General features: G+C 42.5%; 1 protein-coding gene across 2 annotated transcripts in view; it reads right to left on the bottom strand.

Annotated features, from left to right (window-relative positions):
* Positions 1 to 1,116: 1,116 nt before the first annotated feature.
* The window catches only part of snx2 (sorting nexin 2), a 55,298-nt gene continuing 32,247 nt past the window's right edge, over positions 1,117 to 24,167 (bottom strand). For both annotated transcript variants that reach the window (XM_083644900.1, XM_083644901.1), the window contains exons 10-15: positions 23,749 to 23,842; positions 23,194 to 23,399; positions 19,009 to 19,152; positions 8,292 to 8,372; positions 8,113 to 8,184; positions 1,117 to 4,768 (exon numbers count right to left, since the gene is read on the bottom strand). In XM_083644900.1, coding sequence (XP_083501026.1) covers positions 4,718 to 4,768; positions 8,113 to 8,184; positions 8,292 to 8,372; positions 19,009 to 19,152; positions 23,194 to 23,399; positions 23,749 to 23,842 — 648 coding nt within the window. In that variant the 3' untranslated portion in view covers positions 1,117 to 4,717. The remainder of the gene's footprint in view (positions 4,769 to 8,112; positions 8,185 to 8,291; positions 8,373 to 19,008; positions 19,153 to 23,193; positions 23,400 to 23,748; positions 23,843 to 24,167) is intronic.

Here is a 24,167-nt window from a genome sequence, read left to right as displayed (position 1 = left end):
CTGATTTACGGCTTTCAAGTACTTTATACACAACTGTCTGTTTGACTCTAAATGGGACCATAATTTACCCAGTAACGGGTTGCCTGGAGAGCTTTGGTTCCCTCACATATAACAGCTGTCTTTGAGGAGAACAAATCTACACAACACGGACTGTAGACAAAAGACAGAGTGGAAGCAGTTCTAAAATAAAAGAACATAGACCGTAGACAAAAGACTGATATGTTAGCAGTTATAAAATAGTGTTTTTTGTGTGTGATACACCTGCACTCACAGCAATATAAATTTCTGATATTTTATACCAAAACAAACACTAAAGTCCATCATGCTGAGATAAAGTTAGATTTGTTTTGCATTCTACATTTGACTTGGTGATAATAGAAAATAAAGATCAGATTTAACTTGTCTGAAACCAATGTCAGATGCTTGAAATGCTCAATCAAATAATCTGTGAATGAGAGGAGAGTGAGTGTGAGGAGAGTGAGGAGAGGAGCGGTGTGAGTGAGAGTGAGGAAAGGTGTGGATGAGAGGTGAGCGTCAAGAGAGCAGATGTGTGAATGAGGAGAGGTGTGGGAGTGTGAGGAGAGGAGAGTGAGGAGAGGAAGGTCGACATTGTAAATGAGAATTTTGTTCTTAATTGTCTCGCCTGGTAAAATAAAGGTAAAATAAATAAATAAATAAATAAAGGTGTGATTGAGCACTTTTTTAATTGAATTGAGGATGAGAGGAGAGTGTGAGGGAGAGAGGAGAGTGTGAGGAAGAGAGGAGAGAGTGAGGAGGTGTGGATGAGAGCCGAATCAACCAATTTGACTTCGGTTACGTTTGTTAGGAGCAATTGTTTTGTTCTTCTTATTTTGATTTTGCTGTATATCCCTTATCCACATTAAAGTCCAAAAAGTCTGATTTGACAAGTTCTTATTTGACCTAAAAATAATTAAACTGTGAAGTTAAAGTGTGCACAGACATCTGATAACCACTGTAAATTAAAATCAATCAAATGTTATTGAATCGTTGATGTTCACTGCAATATTGTTAATTATTTAGGTAACATCTTAATATGATCCACTGTGTAAATTCTCATCATTTTGACAATTAAAAGCCACAACGCCTGTGGATGAGATACATTCCTTTATTGTAATTAAAGTAGTCAAACTGCTTTGCCGTGCTGCAGGAATGTCACGTCAAAACCAACAGATTCAAACAGTTAAAAAAAAATCTCAGACAAAGCATTTTATAATTCATGAAAATATCAACAAAAAAATCAACTGAAATCTCTCAACCATTGCACATCATTAAGTGGCAAAAAAAGAATAAAACAAGGAATAAAATACAAAAAGTAGCAATCAATCAACACAGTGTTATATGATTCAGACTGACGAGTGGAGGACGGGGCATCGGAAAAATCAACACAATTTCCAGTTTCAATATCGACCTCAATCCAGTCAACGATGTTGAAGAACTTCAAAATATCTGATATTTAGCGTGAGATCCCAGCTTCTCTAATGTACGAAATGTGCTTTTATTCAACAGAGAATGGCATAAAAAAAAAGTTTCAAAGTAACAAAAAGTAATTTGCGATCGGAACAGAGTTTTTAAGTGTGGAAACATTTCTAAGTACAACCAGCAGAAGCACTGATTAGCAGGCAGAGAAACAGCCCATAATAATCATCACAGTCTGAGGGCATTTCTCTGGACGGACAGACAGACTCTGTCACCTGGACAACAACTCACTTCTCAGTATTAAAGCCACACTTAGATTTTTTTCATTCTATTTGCCATCACCAGCAAATCCTTCATCTACCTTAAAAACAGCTTGCTAACAATGCTAATAGCTTTCCCTGTAAAAACGATAAAAGATGGATGTCATGTCAGCTCCCCAAAAGTGAAGCCAAAACATATTGATCGCCCCCTGGTGGCTGGCTGCAGTATAGGTCAAAGTCCTGCACCCCTCCATGATAGCGGATGGGACATGAGCCAAACAAAAAATTCAAAAAACACGTCAAATAAATTCCCCCCAAAGATGGTTTCTGTCATCTTAGGTAGTTCTTATCACACTGATGTATGTTCAAGTGCTCATTTTTCAGATACGTTTGTATTTAATAATTCGTTATTTGACAATACAAAAAGGGGGTATAACGTCTTGATTGACAGCTGTGACAGCCGCTCTCAAACCTCCATCAGATGGATGGACAGCTGTCCTGCGGGCTGTCATCCCACCAGCTGACTCTACTGTGCAGACTCCGCCTCCAAATGACATCACACAAGCCAAGATGGCAGCTCGCAGAAAGGAGATATTTTGGGTTCACTTTAGCATAGCGGTACGAAGTAGAGACGCCTCGTCCATCTTTTATACAGTCAATGGTTGAAACAATCCGCAAGATAATGAGAAAATGTAATTATGCTAACAATCTGCTTTTTTGCTCCGTTCACTATTAAAGAAAACACATTAAATAATAGGTTGGACCTGCCCCATCAAGTCATGTATCATGATGTAGTTTAGCTAATCTAGCTCTCTTTTGGACCAAACAGGGGCTTGAGTTGAGCTGCTGGACAGAACCATGATCCATTTGGAGACCAATAATAAGGAAAACAAAGTGCACATTTACATAAAAAAACATCAGTCAACATCACATAATGTGTTTTCTTTAATCTGGTGGAAGCATTTTTCAATCAAAGGTGAAACGGCACAGATAGTATGGTTTATAGTGAGCGGCGCTGGATTCACTTCAAGTCAAGTCAAGTTTCATCTCGACAACATAAACATTCTAATTTGCCCGTAGCTAACTTCCTGTTGCACTGTGATGCTACTGTAGCACAATACCTGACAGGAAATAAGCTAGGTGTCAAACTGTTCCCTGAAAACCATCTATAGAACTGGCCCCAAAGTCGAACGCTGTGACGTGAGTGATGTCTCTTCCTTCTTTATAGGTTCCTTGAACCGAACCAGGAAGTGAGCGGCTTCATTCTCTGCTCTCATTGGCTCAAAGTGTGGAGATAGAAAGTGTTGCCTTCCCTCACGATCATATAGCAACAAAAAGATAGGTTCAGGAGAGGAAGTGAGGGACTGACCAGGCGACAGGCGACCTTAAACGCTGACTCCAGACCAGTTTCACCAAACCACAAAATGATACGGGGACATTTTGAATGTCAGACAGCGGGGAAACGTTCCTACACTGCTGTTGTTTTTTCCCACAAAACAGCGTGTTCGCTTTCCCCACTGAAACCAATGGATACCCTTAGCTGAAAGAGAAATTCTGATCATGCTGACGTGATATTTTTTGGTTCACACATACGACTCCAAGGAGGGGACATCCACAGAGAGCAAAGCTGTCACCTTTTGATGACATCACAGGGTCAAAGCTCATGCTGCATTCACGTCATATGGGAAGGACCGTAGATACGAGCTTCATGCGGCTGCAACTCACATTTATTTTCATTGTGGATTAATCTGTTGATTCTTTTCTCAATTAATCCATTAGTTGTTCGGTCTATTAAATGTCAGAAAATGGCGAAAAATGTGGATCAGTCTTTCCCAAAGTCCAAGATGACGTCTAATGTTATATATATTATAACTAATGTTATATATTATATATATATATATTCACATTTAAGAAGCTGCAATCATTTTTCGTAAGAAAAACTACTCGAAATCATTACGGTAATCAATTATCAAAATACTTGGCGATTTATTTTAGTTGACAACGAATTGATTAATCGCTGCATCATACTATTCACGACAGCTTTCAGTTGGGATATAAACTCGGGAACTCTCGGTTTCCCTTTGAATAAAATACACTAAAACACTAGTGTAAATGGACAATTTTCTTGCAACAATGAAGAATTTTTATAAATCAAATGAACAAAAAAGTAATTTAGTGGATCAAAACTTAGCGACTTTTTGGATTTTGGATTGCAGTCTGTTTGAAGTCCAGCGTATCGTGTGTGACAAAGTCTACGTGACGTACTCTGGACGGCTTTGAGCGAGTTCACACTTTGAAGCCGACACTTTAAACCTCATTAGCCCAGCGTGCTTTGGGGTGTTTTCTCGCCTAGACAGACAGACCCCAAATAAACCAGGATGGCTCCTCAACCATAAGGCCTACCGGTATATGCATTATGTCTGGCCTTGTTTGAAAGGTATGAAGCTATGAAATATGAATCAAGTGTAAGTAAACTAGTTGTAGTATAGGAGTATAACAATACATTCAGCAGCATTATTATCTGTGGCATCTTGGTTATAATGGTGATATTGCCTTTTAAACCAACCACCAAGACACATTTGTATCAACTATGTTGACATGGCAATAAATTGATTGAATCTTGAATCTTAAAATGAGATTATTCACTAGGCGAGGATGAAAATATGTTTTTCTTATTGTATCTCCATTTACTCTGGAATGGTAATAGATGTATTTACTTACACTTGCTTTGACCCGTCAAAAGGCTCGGGACGACAGTTATTCCCACGGGACATGAAGGCAGCATGAGTGAGGGCGGAGGCGGTGAGCCGTTACGTGACGCTAACGGTGAAATTAATTGTGTTGGTTTGGTTTTTCATGATCGCAAAAAAGTCACAAAGAGTGGATTGGCTCCGTCAAGTCGCTGCTTCGCTCTGGGCGTAAACAGGAGGGAGGAGGGCGGAGTCCGGGGGAGAAGTGCGTTATGGGTACTGTAGTTTTAGCGGAACCTGTCAGGAGTGTCTGTTCTGTGTGGATGGATTCTATGAGATGGCCTTGGCCTCAGGTAAGAAGGCCTCCCAATACTTTATCAGCTGTGGAGGAGACAGAGAGAGAAAGATGCTTACTTTACAGTAAATACATGTTTTTCTAGTTCATTTGTATATAAGAGTGATAATAAACAACAATAAACAATAATAATACTATTATTATTATTATTATTATTATTATTATTATTATTATAGAGAGCCCGTGGAGAGCTATTATAAACATATTGGTAACACTTTATAATAATGTTCAGTAGTAAGTCATTTATAAGCTATTAGTTAATGATAAACAAATCATTTAAAAAACATTAATATACATTTGTAGATGATTAAGTTGTAAGTTATTCAAAGTTTTTATATTCCAACCTGTCTATACACATTTGTTAATGATGAACAAATGATGAGCAAATCATTAGTAAATGAAAAAATCATTAACTAATGGCTTATAAATGACATACTACTGAACGTTATTATACTGTAAAGTGTTACCAACATATTTCAATATGTATAGCATATGGAGCATAATATATATATATATATATATATATATATATATATGTATGTATGTATGTATGTATGTATATATATATATATATATATATATATATATATTCTATCTATCAAATAAACAATTTATGATTCATGACATTATAACTGTGTTATAACAGAGGTGCAGGACTTATATATGTAGTGAACAATGAGCCCACAGTGAGAAATAATGTGACAGAAAGTGTGGGCTTCAGGGGCCGGTTGCACCAACTGGTCTTAAAGCTAAGTCGTCATAACTTTACGACCTAACAGCTACGCCGGTTGCACCAACAGGTCTTAAAGGGATAGTTCGGTTTGTTTGAAGTGGGGTCCTATCAGCTAGTAAGATACACTAACTTAATTAGGTACAGTGGTCTTGAAGCGGGGCGCAGCATCGAACGAGATCCGGCACCCAGAGCAGCAGCCTCACCAGCTTTTTCTCTGTAAATCCTGGGGGTCAACAACTAAAACGTAATTTAGCACCTAAAACAACGCCCACCTAAACAAATCGATATCTGTGTACATGCACGCTCTATTTTGACAATTTTCAGCGCTTTACTTTTCCGCAAAACAGCAGTTTCATTCGGCACTGCTTTTTCTCCCAACCGTCCTCCGCTAAAAGCCTGCACAGAGCCGCAGCACTGGATCCGCAGTAATTTGGGGGTATTTTATTTCTCTCGGTTTGTTAGTGAAGACACAACAAATAGAATACACGAACGAAAATATGAGTGATTTTGATAGCGAGGATGATATGCCATTCACCTTGGTGACAAGAGGATACAATTATGAACCAGAGAGAATACAGAAGAGGAACTTTTGCAGAGAGTGAACAGGCAGAGAGATGCGCCTCCTGTCTAAATGCCTGGGTGCCCTGGCTGCAGACCTTTTTCACCATTCCCAGGATAAATTGTGGAAAACGTCCCAGACCAGAGAGGCCAGGTGACTTGTTGTCTCTAAAGTAAGTCAGTGTTTTATCTCTCTTCTAAGCCTTCCTGTTTTGTAAACCGCGGCTCTGTGCTCTGTGCTGGCTTTTAGCGGAGGAATACGGTAGTTGTACGGTTGGGAGAAAAAGCAGTGCCGAATGAAACTGCTGTTTGGCGGAAAAGTAAAGCGTTGAAAATTGTCAAAATAGAGCGTGCATGTACACAGATATCGATTTGTTTAGGTGGCCGTTGTTTTAGGTGTTTTCGGTGGCTAAATTACGTTTTAGTTGTTGACCCCCATACTTACAGAGAAAAGGCTGATTTGGCTGCTGCTCTGAGTGCGCGGTCTCGTTACACAATGCGCCCCGCTTCAAGACCACTGTACCTACTTAAGTTAGTGTATCGAACTAGCTGATAGGACCCCACTTCAAACAAACCGAACTATCCCTTTAAGCCTTCTTCTCACTAAGACCGGTCGTAATTATTACGCCGAGTCCAGAGCAGGCGTAAGGTGCAATAGCTACAACCCCTCAGCTTTGTTATACTCGGCTGTATTCAGACCCGAATTATAAACGGGAAACCGGAGTACGTTATAAAAGTTATAAATATAGTCACGTTATAAACGTCATGTAAAGTAACTAACGACAGCCGCTAGCATTAGCCACAATAGCCGTGGGGGGTCAGTGGAGCGTCATTTGACGTCAGCGCACTCTTCTTCTAAACAGGTCGCGTGCCGCATTCCAATGGGCATTCCCGTGCTTTCACATGGACGCGCATCGCTACGACCGGCGTAGTTAAGACCAGACGTAAGCCCTGTCGGTGCAACAGCCGTAAATCCACTCTAAAGACTGGTCTTAACACATTCACTGCCAGCCGTTTTTCAAAACTGTAGTTAGCTTCTGCCAGAGGGTTTTTTTGAGGATTCTGGCTCATCTTTCAAGAGCCGAGGATTCGTTTCTGTTAGGATTTTGTGAACACACAATATCTCAAAAGAACTAATAGAATGTGTGCTTTCTCTGTCTAAAAGAGTTAGTTTGTAGAGTTAGTAGTTATGTAAGCATTAGCAGTTGAATACAGCATGGTTTCAGCGTCTGTAAATTTATTCTGAGATAAACGGCTTTTTGTGAAATTCGATAGAACAGTCACTTTAACCATTCATTTTTGGCATCAGTAAGACGTCAGACATCTAAACAATAGTTTTGAACAGTAATTTCCTCCATAACAGCAGGAAACACCCCTTTCCTTCAAACTCCTCCCTCCGTGTGTGTTCTTCTTGGCTGCAGCGAGCGTGTCACAAGCTCGTTGCTGCTGCTGCTGTAACCTCGCGTCACCAGCTCACTGCTTTGCTGCTGCTGTGCCTGTCTGCCTGTCTGCCTGGCGGCCGCTGGGCAAGTCTGGATGGATGGGCTCGCTCGTTTCTTGGGGTTCTGAGAGCTTTGATGAAGCTTTTGCGATTCTGGTCTTATTTATGCTGCGTGTTTTCAAAGTGTGTTCCACCCGTAATCTATTATGCAAATTTGCAAAACCCCACCGCCAGCTCCCAAGCGCGAAAGCATTTTCGCCAATCCATTTTCATGAGAATGGCTTCCTGACACTGCTTTTTGCTTGCCTTCCTCTAGAATGGAGAGCACTGTTGCCACTTAGTGGGTCGGTGGAATGGGTTGTACACGTTCGGTCGCTCCAATATTTTTATAGGAGACGTGGGGGGCATTGATCCACGTAGCACCGTCAATTTTTTTTTTTTTTTTTTTTTGACGTCTCAACTCGTCATTGGCAGTGAACCGTTGGAATTTTTTTGACGAGTCAACTCGCCATTGGCAGTGAACGTGTTAACTAAGACCGACGTAGGAGTTACGATCAGGCATAGTTAAGACCAGTTGGTGCAACCGGCCCCAGAGGGTTAACACTCATTATTTGTCATAGGAAGGTGTATCAGGTCACCTGCTGTTGTGTCTGGACCAGCGACTCCAGGTATTTGATAATGACGGTTTTAAAGTCCTTCACTCTCTCTTTCTGTGAAGAAAAACACAACAATTACACTCAAGATTGAAGATCTATGTGTACCTTCATTTACTGTAATCAATCACTCATCCATCCATCCATCATCGCTCCATACTGACCTCAAACCTGCTCACTTCCTTGCGGATGGTTTTGGAGATCTGCTCAAAGTCTCTCTCTCCCTGCTGGACCTTCCCCTCCAGCTGCAACACACACACACACACACACACACACACACACACACGGTTTACACTCTGTAGGGTAACAGTGGTTTGGTTTTGTGTTGCGTGCCCTCGTTTGGAGCGGTGGTGGAGAAGTGGATATTTGAGATGTTGGAGGGGCGTTTCTGGTCTGGGAAGTCTCGGTGAATATTCCACTGTAGAAGAGTGGCTCCCCTGGCTCTCAAACTTTTTGAGCCGTGAACCCCAAAAAACTTTAGGCTGGGGTTTGTGACACCAGCCCTCCCGGCGCTGCCCAACCCAACTTTATTGCAGTAGTTAGATAGCTAGCTACGCTAGTGTAGCAATCACCTGTCACTGTGCCACGGTCTGTACTGGAGGAGATGACTTCTCAGTGCACACGCATTACACACACTGATTTCATTAACTGAAATCTGTTTTATACAGTTTATAGTTTATATAGCTTTATATATAATACATCAAATCATTGGTATGGAAGATTTGTTTTATACAGTTTATATAGTTTATATAGCTTTATAATACATCAAATCATTGGTATGGGAGATTTGTTTTATACAGTTTATATATAGTTTATATAGCTTTATATATAATACATCAAATCATTGGTATGGGAGATTTGTTTTATACAGTTTATATATAGTTTATATAGCTTTATATATAATATAATCATTGGTATGGGAGATTTAAAGCCCCCCTCCAGTCAGTTTTGTCATTTTTAAGATATTTCACGTGTAGCCGTGTTTTTTCCTGCTCTGCTAATTAGCCAAAGTGTTGCCAGTGTATTTTGTTGACAAATAACCTTATTTTGGACTCAAACTCTTCAAATATACTGTAGCTCTTTGGTAGAATCGGGTGCTGACGTCAGACAGCTGTCTAATGAGTGACGTGTCATAGACAGATACAATATTTAATATTACAGTGAATAAGATCTGCCGTTAGCTTGGCCGCTACGTTTGCTAAGGAAGTGTTCTGGCTCAAAACGCCGCGATAGTCACTTTTAACCAGTTTGAGTTACGCTCTTTCCATATCGTTTCCCTATAAGCCCACCAGCTTTGATATCTGTTGGCTGGTTGTTGATATTTATAACAATGATTGTGCTTTTTGAACGAACATTTTGCGGAGATAGAGGCAGCCATACCGCTTCCCGTCTACAGGCTGGGAGGGCGACAAAGATCGTATTGAAGGTAGGAGCGAGGCTCTTATCCTTTGTGCTCCAGCCATGATGTTGCAGTGGAACAAGGTATTTAAGCCTTCGGTTCTTACCAATAGATGAACTTTGGTGCAAATGATCAGACTGGTGACGTAGTCTCAACCAGGGGGTCCCGACCCCCTGGTTGAGAACCACTGATGTACCAGCGAGCTGTCCAAGCCCCTCTGTCTTACAGCCAAACCATAGAGTGAAGAAGAAGCATTATCAGATTCCATATCTCTAAAACATTTTAACGATTTAACGATTTCAGACGGCAGCCCGTCTTTATTGTCACACAACACACTACAACACATGCACGGAGGGCCACAACACACACATGCTGACGGTGGCCGGTGAAATTTGTCCTCTGCATTTAACCCATCCTGGCTTTGTCCTTTCCTCCTGGGGCAGGCCAGGAGCAGTGGTCGCTTTCTCGTACAGCGCCCGGGGACCGACTTCGGATGTTGTCGTCACTGGTCGGATGACGATGACGATCTGATCTTCTGCATGTTTTTAGTGGGGGGGGTTATATACGGAGGAACCCCCCTGGGGGAGCACGGGGAGAACATGCAAACTCCACACAGACAGAAAGGCCCTTACGACGAGATACCCCACCTGGGCAGTAGGCACTGAGGATATGGGGGGGAACACAACCACAGCGCCCACAGTGTCCCAGGCGAGAATCGAACTCAGGACCTTCTGACTGCGAGGCGACAGCTCTACCACTGAGCCACCGTGCCCCCGGACTACACACATCCCAGGACTGTTGGGTTGTATATCAGTCTGCTGTCCAATCAAATCACTCGACCGGAACCAGCTGGTGTGTGTTGATCTTATGTTTATAAAGACTTCCCATGTGTTTTCTTATCTTTTTTTTTTAATTCTTTCCGCTTTTCTTGTTTTCTCCCCAATTGTACTTGGCCAATTCCCCCCTGCTGTCCCATGAGTTGCTCCACCCCCTCTGGGAGAGTTGTAGACTAGAGTTGTACACATGTACTCTGATACATGTGTAGTCGCCAGCTGCTTCTTTTCACCTGACAGCGAGGCGTTTGCTTTGCTATCTATTTGCTTTGAAAATTACGTCTCGTCATTTTTCATAGCGTGGTGAGGAGTGAGGACACGAGTCACAACATGTGCATAGGAACGTTTTTGCCACTGTTGGAATGTGTATCTGGTGACTTAACAGGGCAGGCTAGCTAAAATCCTTGAATGAACATCTGCATAGTGTCATCATTCACTTTATCGCAAGGTTTCTTCACAGAAAACGTTATTAGGCATCGCAGCCTGAGAGAGCGAGAGAGAAACCGAATCAAGAGCCTGAAATGAGTCAGTCCACTGAGCCTCAGTTGCAGTGAGATGGGGTTTATTATTTGACATATTTCTGCCAGGAATTAATTTCTATGTTAACTTCAGTCTCTAATAATCGATCACTGATTCAACTTCTCGCTTGCCACAGCCGCGTGACAGGCCGCCTCTGGAAACTCACGAAGCTCGTGTAGAAACGTTCAACCCATTGATACCTGATGCAGCATCTGCGTGTATATCCCTCATTTGTGTGTGTATCCCTTTAAGACCGGTCTTAAAGGGATACACACACAAATGCTGCATCAGGTATCAATGGGTTAAACTAATGTTGATAGTAGAGATAAAGCGAAGAGAAACTTTCTAAACGAGCTGCCATGTTTCTCCAGTTTGAAATCCAGAGGCTGTAGTCATATGGAAGTTTCATGTAAACTGGGTTGGGAAAATGATAGACGCAACCTGCCTGGTAACTGCACTGTGAATTCAATTTAGTGTTTCATGACAGCTCCCATCCCTACCAGCAACTGGCTGAACAATCGCACCGACGTATGTGGTTTAGACGATGAGTTTTAATCAAAGTTATTGATCATTATTTAATCACTGAACTGAAAAGCCTCCTAGTTAAAGGAGAATTTCGGTTTTTTACACCACGGTCCTCATTTCCAGCTTAAAATATTATGTTTTACTCACCGAAATAGTTTGGCTTCATTCGGATGCCCACGGAAGATTTTAGCTCCGAATAGTCTCGTCAAACAGGCTATAACGAGAGCCTGCGGCGAGTGCGGGGCATGCTGCACACGCTCTCTAAATGACACTTTTTCTGTCAGATCACGGTTCATTATGGTTGTAAATATAATTATTTAGCTAATAGCTAGAAGCTAAGCTAACATCAACACAACAGTCAACGTTGATCTGCCCCGGATGGCGTTACAGTGCCCATCTTCCCCCTGTGAAACCACACTTCTTCAGAGGAACCACAGAAGGGGGAAGATACGCACTGTAACCCCATCCGGGGCAGATCAACGCCGACTGCTGTGTTGATGTTAGCTTAGCTTCTAGCTATTAGCTAAATAATTATATTTACAACCATAATGAACCGTGATCTGACAGAAAAAGTGTCATTTAGAGAGCGTGTGCAGCATGCCCCGCACTCGCCGCAGGCTCTCGTTATAGCCTGTTTGAGGAGACTACTCAGAGCTAAAATCTTCCGTGGGCATCCGAATGAAGCCAAACTATTTCGGTGAGTAAAACATAATATTTTAAGCTGGAAATGAGGACCGTGGTGTAAAAAACCGAAATTCTCCTTTAAATGGGCTTAAAAGGCTTTGCTAACGACAGCCTTTCGTTCGCTAATTAGTTACGTGAACAAGACTAGAACAGCTGAGACGCGTCATGTTGATGCAAATACACACAACAATCCGGAGTCTGACTGGATGACATCATCTGTCACATGAAGAGGTTTGTCTGTTTGATTTGATTTTTACCCTTAAGTTGAAATTTTGACTAATTTCGAAGAATAAGAACTTTGACGTTTAGACAATTTAGAACATTTAGGAATTTATTTTCAAAAGCAAAACTGAGAAAAACCAAGTGGATTTGAACAAACAAATTCATGTGACTGTTTGGCAACAGAAAATGCAACACAACACGATAAAAAGAGATATGTGCGGTGATGTTACTCTGTAGGAAAATGACTAAATGAAAGCTCAAAACGGTGAGATGAAGCAAATAAAATGTGCTGATGGACAGACAGACACAGACAGACAGACAGACAGACAGACACACACACAGACAGACAGACAGACAGACAGACAGACACACACACACACACACACACACACACACAGACAGATGGACAGACAGACAAACAGACAGACAGACAGACACACACAGACAGACAGAGCAGGTCCTACCTCCTCAATCTCCTGGTTGAAGGCATGGCAGGGAAAATGCAACAAAATTTAAGAGGCTGGAAAAATGCTTGAAGCTTCAAAATCATAAGAGAAAATCCAGAAACACAAAGAACTGAGGCAGAAAGCAGTTAAAGGACAAATCCACCATCAACCCTGAAACACTGTTTACAACAACAGACACTAGAATCTACTCCCGACTGCGTATCCAGTAGTTTGCTGTGTTGTTCTTCTTGGTGGATAACCGGCCAATCGTCGACGAGGTGAGGTCACCTCCAGATGTTTGCAGCAGCTCCAGTGGAGTTTGATGTGAGAAAATGTCTCAGGATGTAAAACATCTTGGGTAAACGTCAGGTTTTAGTAGACGTATAAATATCTGGATGTACCATGACGTTACCCATTGTTGTTGTTTTTTAGTCGCTTTTTAAAGCCTTGAGGTTAGAATGTTGACTGTTGTCATCTTATTTGGAGCCAGAAGTGACGTAAGTTTGGACGTGAAGAGCTGCAGCGCGGCCTGTTATTGGTCCGTGATTGGTGAGCTGTGTGATCACTGGACAGGCAACCTGTCAATCACACCTCAAAGCATAGTCTGCTTTATCGTCTATTTGACTCTAAATGGGAGCATAAGTGACTAAATGAACATGATGTGTTGAAGAAGACTTGAAACTAGTGATTGAGACATAAACTCATTAGGAAAGTGTTTTACTGAGATCATAATTCAAGTGAGCATTACGGCCATTTTCCCCTTCCCTTCCACGTAGAGCAGAGACCAGCATGCACTGCAGCAGAGAGACAGGCTGGGGTTTGAGGAAGGGGGCGGGGCTTCCATCATAGACAAGCTGGACGCTGTTGAAAGGCATTCTGGGACACATAGTAAATCACCAGCGTCACTGTGTTGGTCAGCCTCCGCTGCTATTATGTTGAGTCGGTCATATACGGTCCCACGCACTTTCTGCTCTTTTTCTGAGGATTTTACTTTGCCGGCTAGTGTTGTGGAATTACTTTAGATATTCATGTCATTTCATATGAATACACAACCATTTAAATAGTTTAGAGAAATGATCTGATGAGCCTGCCTGCAAAAAATATAAATGTACATTATTTTTTGCTCAGAGTGAAATGTTTCATGGTCACTCATGAATAATCTGCTGGCTGGTTGGCTTGGTTCCAGGCTTAAAACTCTTTATATAAGGATTTTTCTAAATGTCTATGGTGAAAATGAATGGGGAAATTTCTTGTGGATCCAGAAGTGGGCGGTCTCTGTTGAGCTCTAATTGCAAGATGTCTTTAAATACTATTGATAATGTCAAAAATCACATCCATACAACCTCACAATATATCTCCTTAATTGTATGAATGGAATAATAATTACATTTGTGTCTCAAATCTCTTCTCACTTCTTCATATTCAATATTTCTTCATATTCAACATTCCTGGTTTCTGTTATAAACATTGTTCCAGGCTATTACCCACACCAGGGGGGAATGAAAATGAATGTGATGACGTTTTGACTGGCAGGCAATTAGACAAATGGGCATGGCAAATATGATTTTTATGTGGAAGGAAATGATTCAATTCTATTTGTAAATACTGCGTTAAATATAAATAACATATTATAAAAAATATATTATATTTATTTATTTATTATACATGTATTTATTATACTGTGCAGAAGTGTATTATTATTGTTTTATAGACTGTCTTGATTGACAGTAGGAATTAACTTTAGATGCTGCGTGTTGCTGCTGCACAAACGACAGTAAAGTGACTGAAACACAACAGTCTAACAGTTTATATGACAAGCTAGACTCACAGAAAGATGCTGGAGGAAACAAACATGCTATGTTAGTAGCAGTTAAGCTGTCCTCTTAGACTGAGAGCTCAGGTCAGGCGGGGTGTAGTTTCCCCTCAGCGCCTACAGGGGGCGCTGTGGGCTAAAGATCTGACAGACAGGAGCAGAGGAGCCAGACTGCAGCTGAGGGCAGTGCAGTAGATCACAGTGCAGTAGTAGATCACAGTAGAGTTCTCAGTTTCAGCCCGAGCCCGATGGGCAAAAAAGGAAAGAAAAAGAATGTATGCATTTACTGTAGGCTGGATTGAGAACAGTCTTTATTCTCTCTCACTCTCCTCCATACTTACACACACATACATAGATGAGGGGACGGAACCAGACCCAGCCCGACGGGCTCGGGGCGAGCTTGGGCTGACAATTTATGCTAACTGTGCTCGGGTCGGGCTCGGGCTTCAACATACTAGGGTCGGTTCGGGTTTGAATTGTCGGGCCCGTTGAGAACTCTAGATCACAGAGCCTTCTTCTGACTGGAGTTTACCAAGAGGATGTTTTATAGTGAGGTCTCACTCCTCCTGTCACTCTCATGACTCATAACTCATAACAGTCTAAATCGCAGTGAAATGTCGCAGTGAAATGAAAAATCACCTGGTTAGCTGATTCTCTGTATCATAATGTAATAACTTTTGGTCAATAAATGCCAAGAATAGGGCTGCTACTAACGATTATTTTCATTGTCGATTAATCTGTTGATTATTTCCTCGATTAATCGATGAGTTGTTTTGTCTATAAAATGTCAGAAAATGGTGAAAAATGTCGATCAGGGTTTCCCAAAGAACAAAATGACAAAAACATTCAGTTTACAGTACTGTCATAGTAGAAATAGTTGAAATTGTATTGTACTTGTATTTAGCTAAATCAAAATCGCATTATTTCCTGGAAAACAGCGTATGACAGCGTATAATGACGGTATTTCATGCTGCACCAGGAAGCATCATCAATATTCTAACCAATGAATGATGTCATCAAACATAGAACCCCCGCACCCATTTCCTCTTCCTCTTGTGACATCACCGACCCCTCCCGCTCTCTTTACTGCACAGTTTGCATTTTAACAGGTGAGTCCACTTGAATCATGTGTGATTTTGTGCTGAATGTTGAAATCAGTGTAACTGCTGTAACGGTTCTTAAGCTGCAAATCTAACTTCCTCAAAGAAGACATGACAGTTCTCTGTTGTATTCCATTGGTTCCCTCACTCTGGCTGGATCAAGGTGGCCACTGGCCATAAGAACAACTAATTCCCTTCAAAGAAGATATAAATTAATTATTGAGAAAATACGCGTATGAATTCACTTACAAAAGCGTGATTGGAAATAAGAGGAAAACTCGACCGAGCAAGGGGGGAAAGGTTTCATATAGTAAATTTTCTTTTAGGGGGTAAAAATATCTAAAGCTGCAACTAATAGTTAATTAAAAGATTAGTTAGTTGATCGACAGCAAATTAATAGCCAACTATTTTTATAATTGATTAATAGTCTAGACTAATAAATAAATAAAAATACTAAAATGATCTGGTTCCATATTTTCTGGTTTCTTTAGTCTTCTATGACAGTAAAGTGATTCTCTTTGGGTTGTGGACTGTTGGTCAGGACAAAATAAGACATTTGATGACGTCATCTTTGGGGGGAAAGTGATTCACATTTTTCACCATGTTGTGACATTTTATAGACCAAACGACTAATTGATTAATCGAGAGATTAAATTCATAATCAAAGTAATCGTTAGTTGCAGCCCTAAAAAGTATATAAGACTTGCTGCTAATAATTGTATTCAGAACGCACTGTGGTTTTATTGTTTATTAATTTGCTTTCTAACACTTTTTTCCTTAATATTTTTAATTTCTCTATGCTCATTCTTTTGATCTATTTTATGTAAAGCACTCTGAATTGCCTCCGTCTGAAATGTGCTATATAAATAAACGTGCCTGGCCTTCCAACATGATTCTATTCTACACCAATGAAGCTGATAATAAAGACACTGTTGCTCTTGTGTGGTCCTTCTCCACTCGCTACATATGTATTCCTTAACACAAAATTATAAAATACAGATTAAGCTTATAGCAAGTGGAAGCAGAGTTTTAAAGCACACAAAAAAAAAAAAAAAAAAAAAATATATATATATATATATATATATATACGGTATATATATATATATGTTATTATTATTTAATGATATGAATGTGTGTGCGTTTGGTATGCAGGTGCATAGATGGCATGACATAATTGTGAGAGCGAGTGTGTGTTTGAGAGAGAGAGAGAACTGCTGTGTGTCATTTATGTAGCAACAACAAGCAGTCTGCCACCCCCCCCCCCCCCGCCCACACACACACACACACACACACACACACAGGCACGCACACACACAATAAAAAATAAATCTCTGGTAATAATTTAAATAACATAAAACTAAAGGAAATAGAAGATTACGCATATGCCTGTCAAGAATAAAATAATAAAAAATAATGAAGAGGCCACAATCACAGAGCTCTGATGAGACCACGACTTGTCTGCATTTACCATACGTTGGTCCAGTCCAAACAATAGAGCTGACGATTTCAATCATGCAAAAATTCCAAAAACTCTACTTTCACCTGTCACCAAAATGATGAGATATAGTAGTGTTAAATTCTGGATATGGTAATATGGTGCTATGGTAATATGAATTAGCTCATTTAGCCCACTTTGTAGAAAATACAGAGATATTGTATCTCGCCATTCAGACCTAAAAATACTGAGATATGATTTTTGGTCCGTATCGCCAAGTCTGAAGCCACACCACCGTGAAGTCAAAGGCTTTTCTTTCTTTGTTGTTGTTTTAAAGCAGGATAAGAAGAAGAAGAAGAAGACTGCAGTGTGTTTTCTGTGGGCTGTCGTCAAGGCGAGAACTAAAAAGCCTTCGTTCTCCTGACATGTCGGCAAAACTCTCGTCCGCTCAAAATAAATGTTGCTTTGTAACTCTACTGTCTATCCTGCCTTTCTGACAGCTCTCCTCCTCTCATAGCAGACCCCCCACCACGCTGCTCGCCTCCAAACACACACACACACACACACACACACACACACACACACACACACACACACACACAGGCTGCTCTCTGTGTGTGTGTGTGTGTGTGTGTGTGTGTGTGTGTCTGACAGACAGCGGAGAGGGTGAATTTGTGCGGTGACAGCTTCAACAGAAGGGATAATAAAGTACTACTCTGCTCTCTGCTGCTCTTGTTTGTCATACTCTATTCTCGTGAAGTCGACAGACAGAGAGAGGAGAGGAGGGGAGGGGAGATGGGATAGGAGAGAGGAGACAGGGAGAGGAGAGAGAGGAGGAGAGGAGAGAGGAGAGGAGGGGAGAGGAGAGGGGGGAGAGAGGGGGAGAGGAGATAGGGAGAGGGGAGAGAGGAGGAGAGGAGAGGAGAGAGGAGGAGGGGAGAGAGGAGGAGAGGAGAGGGGAGAGGAGACAGGGGAGAGGAGAGAGGAGACAGGGAGAGGAGAGGGGAGAGGAGACAGGGAGAGGAGAGAGAGGAGGAGAGGAGAGGGGAGATGAGACAGGGGAGAGGAGAGAGGAGGATAACAGAGGAGAGGAGAGGATAACAGAGGAGAGGAGAGGAGAGGAGAGGAGAGGAGAGGAGAGGAGAGGAGAGGAGAGGAGAGGAGAGGAGAGGAGAGGAGAGGAGAGGAGAGGGGGAATAAGACAAAAAGTTACACATATCTGAGCTGGGTAAAGGTGTGCTTGTTTTATGCTGCTGGACCCGCTGGCAGCCTCAGAGGCAGAAGAGGGATTTGTAAGAATACAGACTGAAAGTCAAATCAGATCTTGCATCATATTGTGTGTAAATATGTATAATTATCTCATGCCTCTTATCTTATCTTATTGGTATCAACAAGAAAAATATATGCCTAGTGCTGCAACTAACGATTATTTTCATTGTGGATTAATATGTCAGTTGTTTTCTTGAATCGTTGTTTGGTCTATATAATGACACAAAATGGTGAAAAATGTGGAATAGTGTTTCCTAAAGATATCCACAACCACAAAATAGTCACATTTAAGAAGCTGGAATCAAGGGAATTTTGACTTTTTTTCTTTGAAAAATATTCAGACCGATGAATCTATTATCAAAATAGTTGGCGATTAATTTAATAGTTGACAACTAATCGATTAATTGTTACAGCTCTACTGAAATTTAATATTTCAATATTGCAGATATGCCAATATGGTATACCGTAATTACTCATTCTGAAAACTATAATTGCAACATATAAGAGCTAATTTGTGAGAAGCGATTACGAACACAGGAACCTCGTGGACTCTTTTCCCCCTTGTTTTGCTTTCTTTTTCGATCCATCCCTGCTTCCCTCCCTCCCTCGCTGGTCTCCTCCCTCCTTGCCTCCTACCTCCTTGATCTCGTCCTTGGCTTGCTGCAGCTTATCTGGCTTGTTGGTCTGATGCAGCTTGGCCTCAGCCTCTCGCTTCTTCTGCAGGAGCATCTGGCTGTCCTGCCACTTCTGCCACGTCTTCATGCGGTGGTCGAACACGCCCTGGGAAACACAAGGAGCACGCGTAAGACAAGACACATCAAAAGAAGAAGAGACAGGCGGTCGAACACGCGCCCTGAAGAGAACAAGGAGCACGAGTAAGATACAACAAAAGAAGAAGAAACAGGAGGCGTATAAAATAAAGTCAGATTAAAAGAGGGCGGGATCAAAAACATTCACATAAAACCCAAGTCTATAAAACTTCCTCTTAAGAAGTGATTTAAAAGATAGTGAATAAGCTAATTGAGCGAGCTAATGTTGTTTCCACACATGAGGAAAACCCTCCGGTGTAGAGTAGAGAGTGTGGGGGGGTGCAGGTGGTAGTGTGTGCTGCAGGAATCAGTGTTTATGCGAGACAGACTTTTAATGACATTTGTCAATGTAGACGACATCAGAGATATTATTTCAGAAAGCAGTTCCTTCAACGCATCATTCAGGCGATAACGTGGGGTGGCGATGTGCCCAAAAAGTGTAAACCTTGTTTACACATCGCCCAAAAGCTGCCAGTCAAAATGGTGGTGGCACTAACGTCACCTCTATAGGCCCTTACATCCAGTCAAAATGGTGTCCGTCAAACGGTGGAAAAGGCGATTTTACAAGTGGCCTTCAAGTCAGCACTTCGTGTTGCATTTTCACGTTTCAAACTGACAGATCAAGAAAGACATGTATGTTAGGGTTAATACTCCTGTCAGTGCCCCTGACCAAGGTACTGGCAAAAGAACTGGAGTTGGTCCCCGGGCACTGCACAGTGGCTGCCCACTGCTCCTAGTTCTAGGAAGGTTCCTAGTAGAGGATGGGTCAAATGCAGAGGATGAATTTCCCCAAGGGGATAAATAAAGGATAACTTAACTTAACTTAACTTAACTGAATTGAAGTGAAGAGCCTGAATTTCTAACTTTTGTTATTTATTGTTTTCATTATACGCGCATATTCAATATATCGGCAATACTATCGTATCGTGACTCAAGTATCGTTTTAGTATCGTATCGTGGGCATCTGGTGATTCCCACCCCTAGCGCGCGCACACACACACACACACACACACACAAACACACACACGACTCAATTCTACTCTACTTTATTCTATTCTGCTCTACTTCACTGAGCTCTGCCTCTGGCCTACCTGGACTGTGGCCCATGGCTCCCAGAAGCTTGGAGAGCAGGCAGGACTGGTCAAGTAGAACAGAAACTAATATTTCTACTGTCCACTATACAGCGTGTCTACTTCAGTCTACTTCTAAAAGGGGAAGTGCAAGGATAGAGCTGTCCTCCTTTATGTAGAAGAGACTTGAGAGACTAGCATGAAGTGTAAAAACAATCGGAACAGATTGTGTTTACACTTCCTGTGGCAGAGCTTATCCCCCCGCAGCCTGCTTCCAGTGAGTCACTATCTTTGACCAGAGAGACGATCTCTGGTTTGAGCAGGTGGAAAACAGCCGGCGTTTTGAACAGGAAGTCGTAGCACAAACCCATCAAGTGGGGCGGGGCTACATAAGGTGAATAATGTTCATTGTTATGATGCATCTCTCCAGGGTTGTTGTGACCCGGGTCCTATCTGAATATGATGCATCTCTCCAGGGTTGTTGTGACCCGGGTCCTATCTGAATATGATGCATCTCTCCAGGGTTGTTGTGACCCGGGTCCTGTTATGATGCATCTCTCCAGGGTTGTTGTGACCCGGGTCCTATCTGAATATGATGCATCTCTCCAGGGTTGTTGTGACCCGGGTCCTGTTATGATGCATCTCTCCAGGGTTGTTGTGACCCGGGTCCTATCTGAATATGATGCATCTCTCCAGGGTTGTTGTGACCCGGGTCCTATCTGAATATGATGCATCTCTCCAGGGTTGTTGTGACCCGGGTCCTGTTATGATGCATCTCTCCAGGGTTGTTGTGACCCGGGTCCTATCTGAATATGATGCATCTCTCCAGGGTTGTTGTGACCCGGGTCCTGTTATGATGCATCTCTCCAGGGTTGTTGTGACCCGGGTCCTGTTATGATGCATCTCTCCAGGGTTGTTGTGACCCGGGTCCTGTTATGATGCATCTCTCCAGGGTTGTTGTGACCCGGGTCCTATCTGAATATGATGCATCTCTCCAGGGTTGTTGTGACCCGGGTCCTGTTATGATGCATCTCTCCAGGGTTGTTGTGACCCGGGTCCTATCTGAATATGATGCATCTCTCCAGGGTTGTTGTGACCCGGGTCCTATCTGAATATGATGCATCTCTCCAGGGTTGTTGTGACCCGGGTCCTGTTATGATGCATCTCTCCAGGGTTGTTGTGACCCGGGTCCTATCTGAATATGATGCATCTCTCCAGGGTTGTTGTGACCCGGGTCCTGTTATGATGCATCTCTCCAGGGTTGTTGTGACCCGGGTCCTGTTATGATGCATCTCTCCAGGGTTGTTGTGACCCGGGTCCTGTTATGATGCATCTCTCCAGGGTTGTTGTGACCCGGGTCCTATCTGAATATGATGCATCTCTCCAGGGTTGTTGTGACCCGGGTCCTGTTATGATGCATCTCTCCAGGGTTGTTGTGACCCGGGTCCTGTTATGATGCATCTCTCCAGGGTTGTTGTGACCCGGGTCCTATCTGAATATGATGCATCTCTCCAGGGTTGTTGTGACCCGGGTCCTATCTGAATTGTCATGAGCAGGGATTAACCCGGTGTTGACTGAACGTGGGTCAAGTAACCCCGGTCCGACCCTGCTGGTTGGTATGAAAGCGATATAGACCAAATCACCGGGATGTTTACATTTACTTCCGGGTACCCCTGGGTCCACACATTATAATGGCGGTGAACGGCACAAACTGACATGTTGAAGACAAAAACAGACAAAGAAGACAAAAATGGTTCGTTCGTGTTGTGTTGTTGTTTAATATCATTCATAACAACACTTTCACTAACGTTAGTGGAGACCAGACTAGCTTATTTACCTGTTGGACCAGACTTGACGCTAAATTAAATTAACGTGGCGTCGGTAGCTCTGTCTGTAACGTTAACGACTCTGCTCTCGCCGAGAAGAGCCTGGTGACGCGAGGTTACGAGTCTGCAAAAAAACAGCGAGTTTGACAGACTAACAAACGTTATTAGCTAGCTAACACTACATAAAACAAACACAGAAGAAAGGCTAGATACGTCGGACAAGCATGTTTACCAACCGTTTAACCATTTAAATTGAAAGTAGTCGGCCGAAAACAACGAGAGGGTTTGACAGCATTTATTTGACAACACGCACATTTAAACCTGCCGCCTTCCCCAAGTGGTACCCGGAAGTAAATTTGTTTACATGGTGACGTCACGGTGATTTGGTCTATAGAGTCAAAAGTGTGATCACATCTTCCCATTCACTTACATGAGAAGGTGCAAATGTTTGACTCGTACTGTGGGTGACAGCAGCACCAATAGGAAGCTATTAGCATGAACTCTATAGTCTATGACCGTTTCTGTTCCGTTAGGATCTATGACAGAAGAGTGAAGTGTCCTGTGTTTCTAATATGTTTTCATTGTTCAAAATGGCCGCTGTGTGAGCTAGGTTTACCTTGACAGCGGTGATGAGGCGGACGTAGTCGCCCAGTAACTCAGGTTTACCTTGACAGCGGTGATGAGGCGGACGTAGTTGCCCAGTAACTCAGGTTTACCTTGACAGCGGTGATGAGGCGGACGTAGTCGCCCAGTAACTCAGGTTTACCTTGACAGCGGTGATGAGGCGGACGTAGTCGCCCAGTAACTCAGGTTTACCTTGACAGCGGTGATGAGGCGGACGTAGTCGCCCAGTAACTCAGGTTTACCTTGACAGCGGTGATGAGGCGGACGTAGTTGCCCAGTAACTCAGGTTTACCTTGACAGCGGTGATGAGACGGACGTAGTCGCCCAGTAACTCAGGTTTACCTTGACAGCGGTGATGAGGCGGACGTAGTCGCCCAGTAACTCAGGTTTACCTTGACAGCGGTGATGAGGCGGACGTAGTCGCCCAGTAACTCAGGTTTACCTTGACAGCGGTGATGAGGCGGACGTAGTCGCCCAGTAACTCAGGTTTACCTTGACAGCGGTGATGAGGCGGACGTAGTCGCCCAGTAACTCGGAGAAGAGGTGGAAGTCTGCGTTGGCCTGGTCCTGGTGCAGCTGGTCGATCTTCTCCTCCACCTCGGCCAGCTGGGACAGAGCTCTGCTCAGAGCCGTGTGGTCCTCGCTGTTCCCCAGCATGGCCGTGGACTTGGCGAACAGCGCCGTGTTCACCGACAGCTCTGAGAGGGGGAGGGGAGGAGGAGAGCATTTGGTACCAATAGAGTACCTAAGTCACACCCTCTTCCGGGTTCGGTATGGAACCTCAGGGATTTCTTCCATAGACGTTTCGTAAAATAGTTTTATATTAATACAATATTTTATTTTTAATATAATATCCTTACCAAAATATCTCCCTCCTGCCACTCATCCAATCCTCTAGTGCTCTCAACATTTAGGTTCAATACCGCCGTCATTTTAAATTCCACTCAGCATCAACACAGGCCGCCATTAACAATAATCACCTGTTCATACCCTCCACACACACACACACACACACACACACACACACACACACACACACAGGTGTACCTTTCCGGTGCATCACCAGAGACTCCACGCTGGCATGGAGCTTCCTCAGCTGGATGTCCAGGTTCTCAAACTGCTGCTGCTTCTCCTCAAACCACTAAGACACACACGCACGCACGCACAGTAATATGATTTCGTAGGTTCACGTTGCATTAGGGGTGTAAGAAAATATTGATACATTATTGAATATGTCGATATTATATTTGGGATACTGTATCGATATTATGTTTGGGATACTGTATCGATATTATGTTTGGGATACTGTATCGATATTATGTTTGGGATACTGTATCGATATTATGTTTGGGATACTGTATCCCAGACAAGATGTTACTATCCCTTGTGCCAAAATCAGAGGAAAAACACATTTAGAAGCCCAATTCAGAATAAAACAAGCTAACAGGCTAACAAACTAATAAACA

The sequence above is a fragment of the Poromitra crassiceps genome, assembly GCF_964638095.1.
Source record: "Poromitra crassiceps genome assembly, chromosome: 10".
In the NCBI taxonomy this organism is placed as follows: domain Eukaryota; kingdom Metazoa; phylum Chordata; class Actinopteri; order Beryciformes; family Melamphaidae; genus Poromitra; species Poromitra crassiceps.
This window is presented reverse-complemented; position numbering and strand designations above follow the sequence as displayed.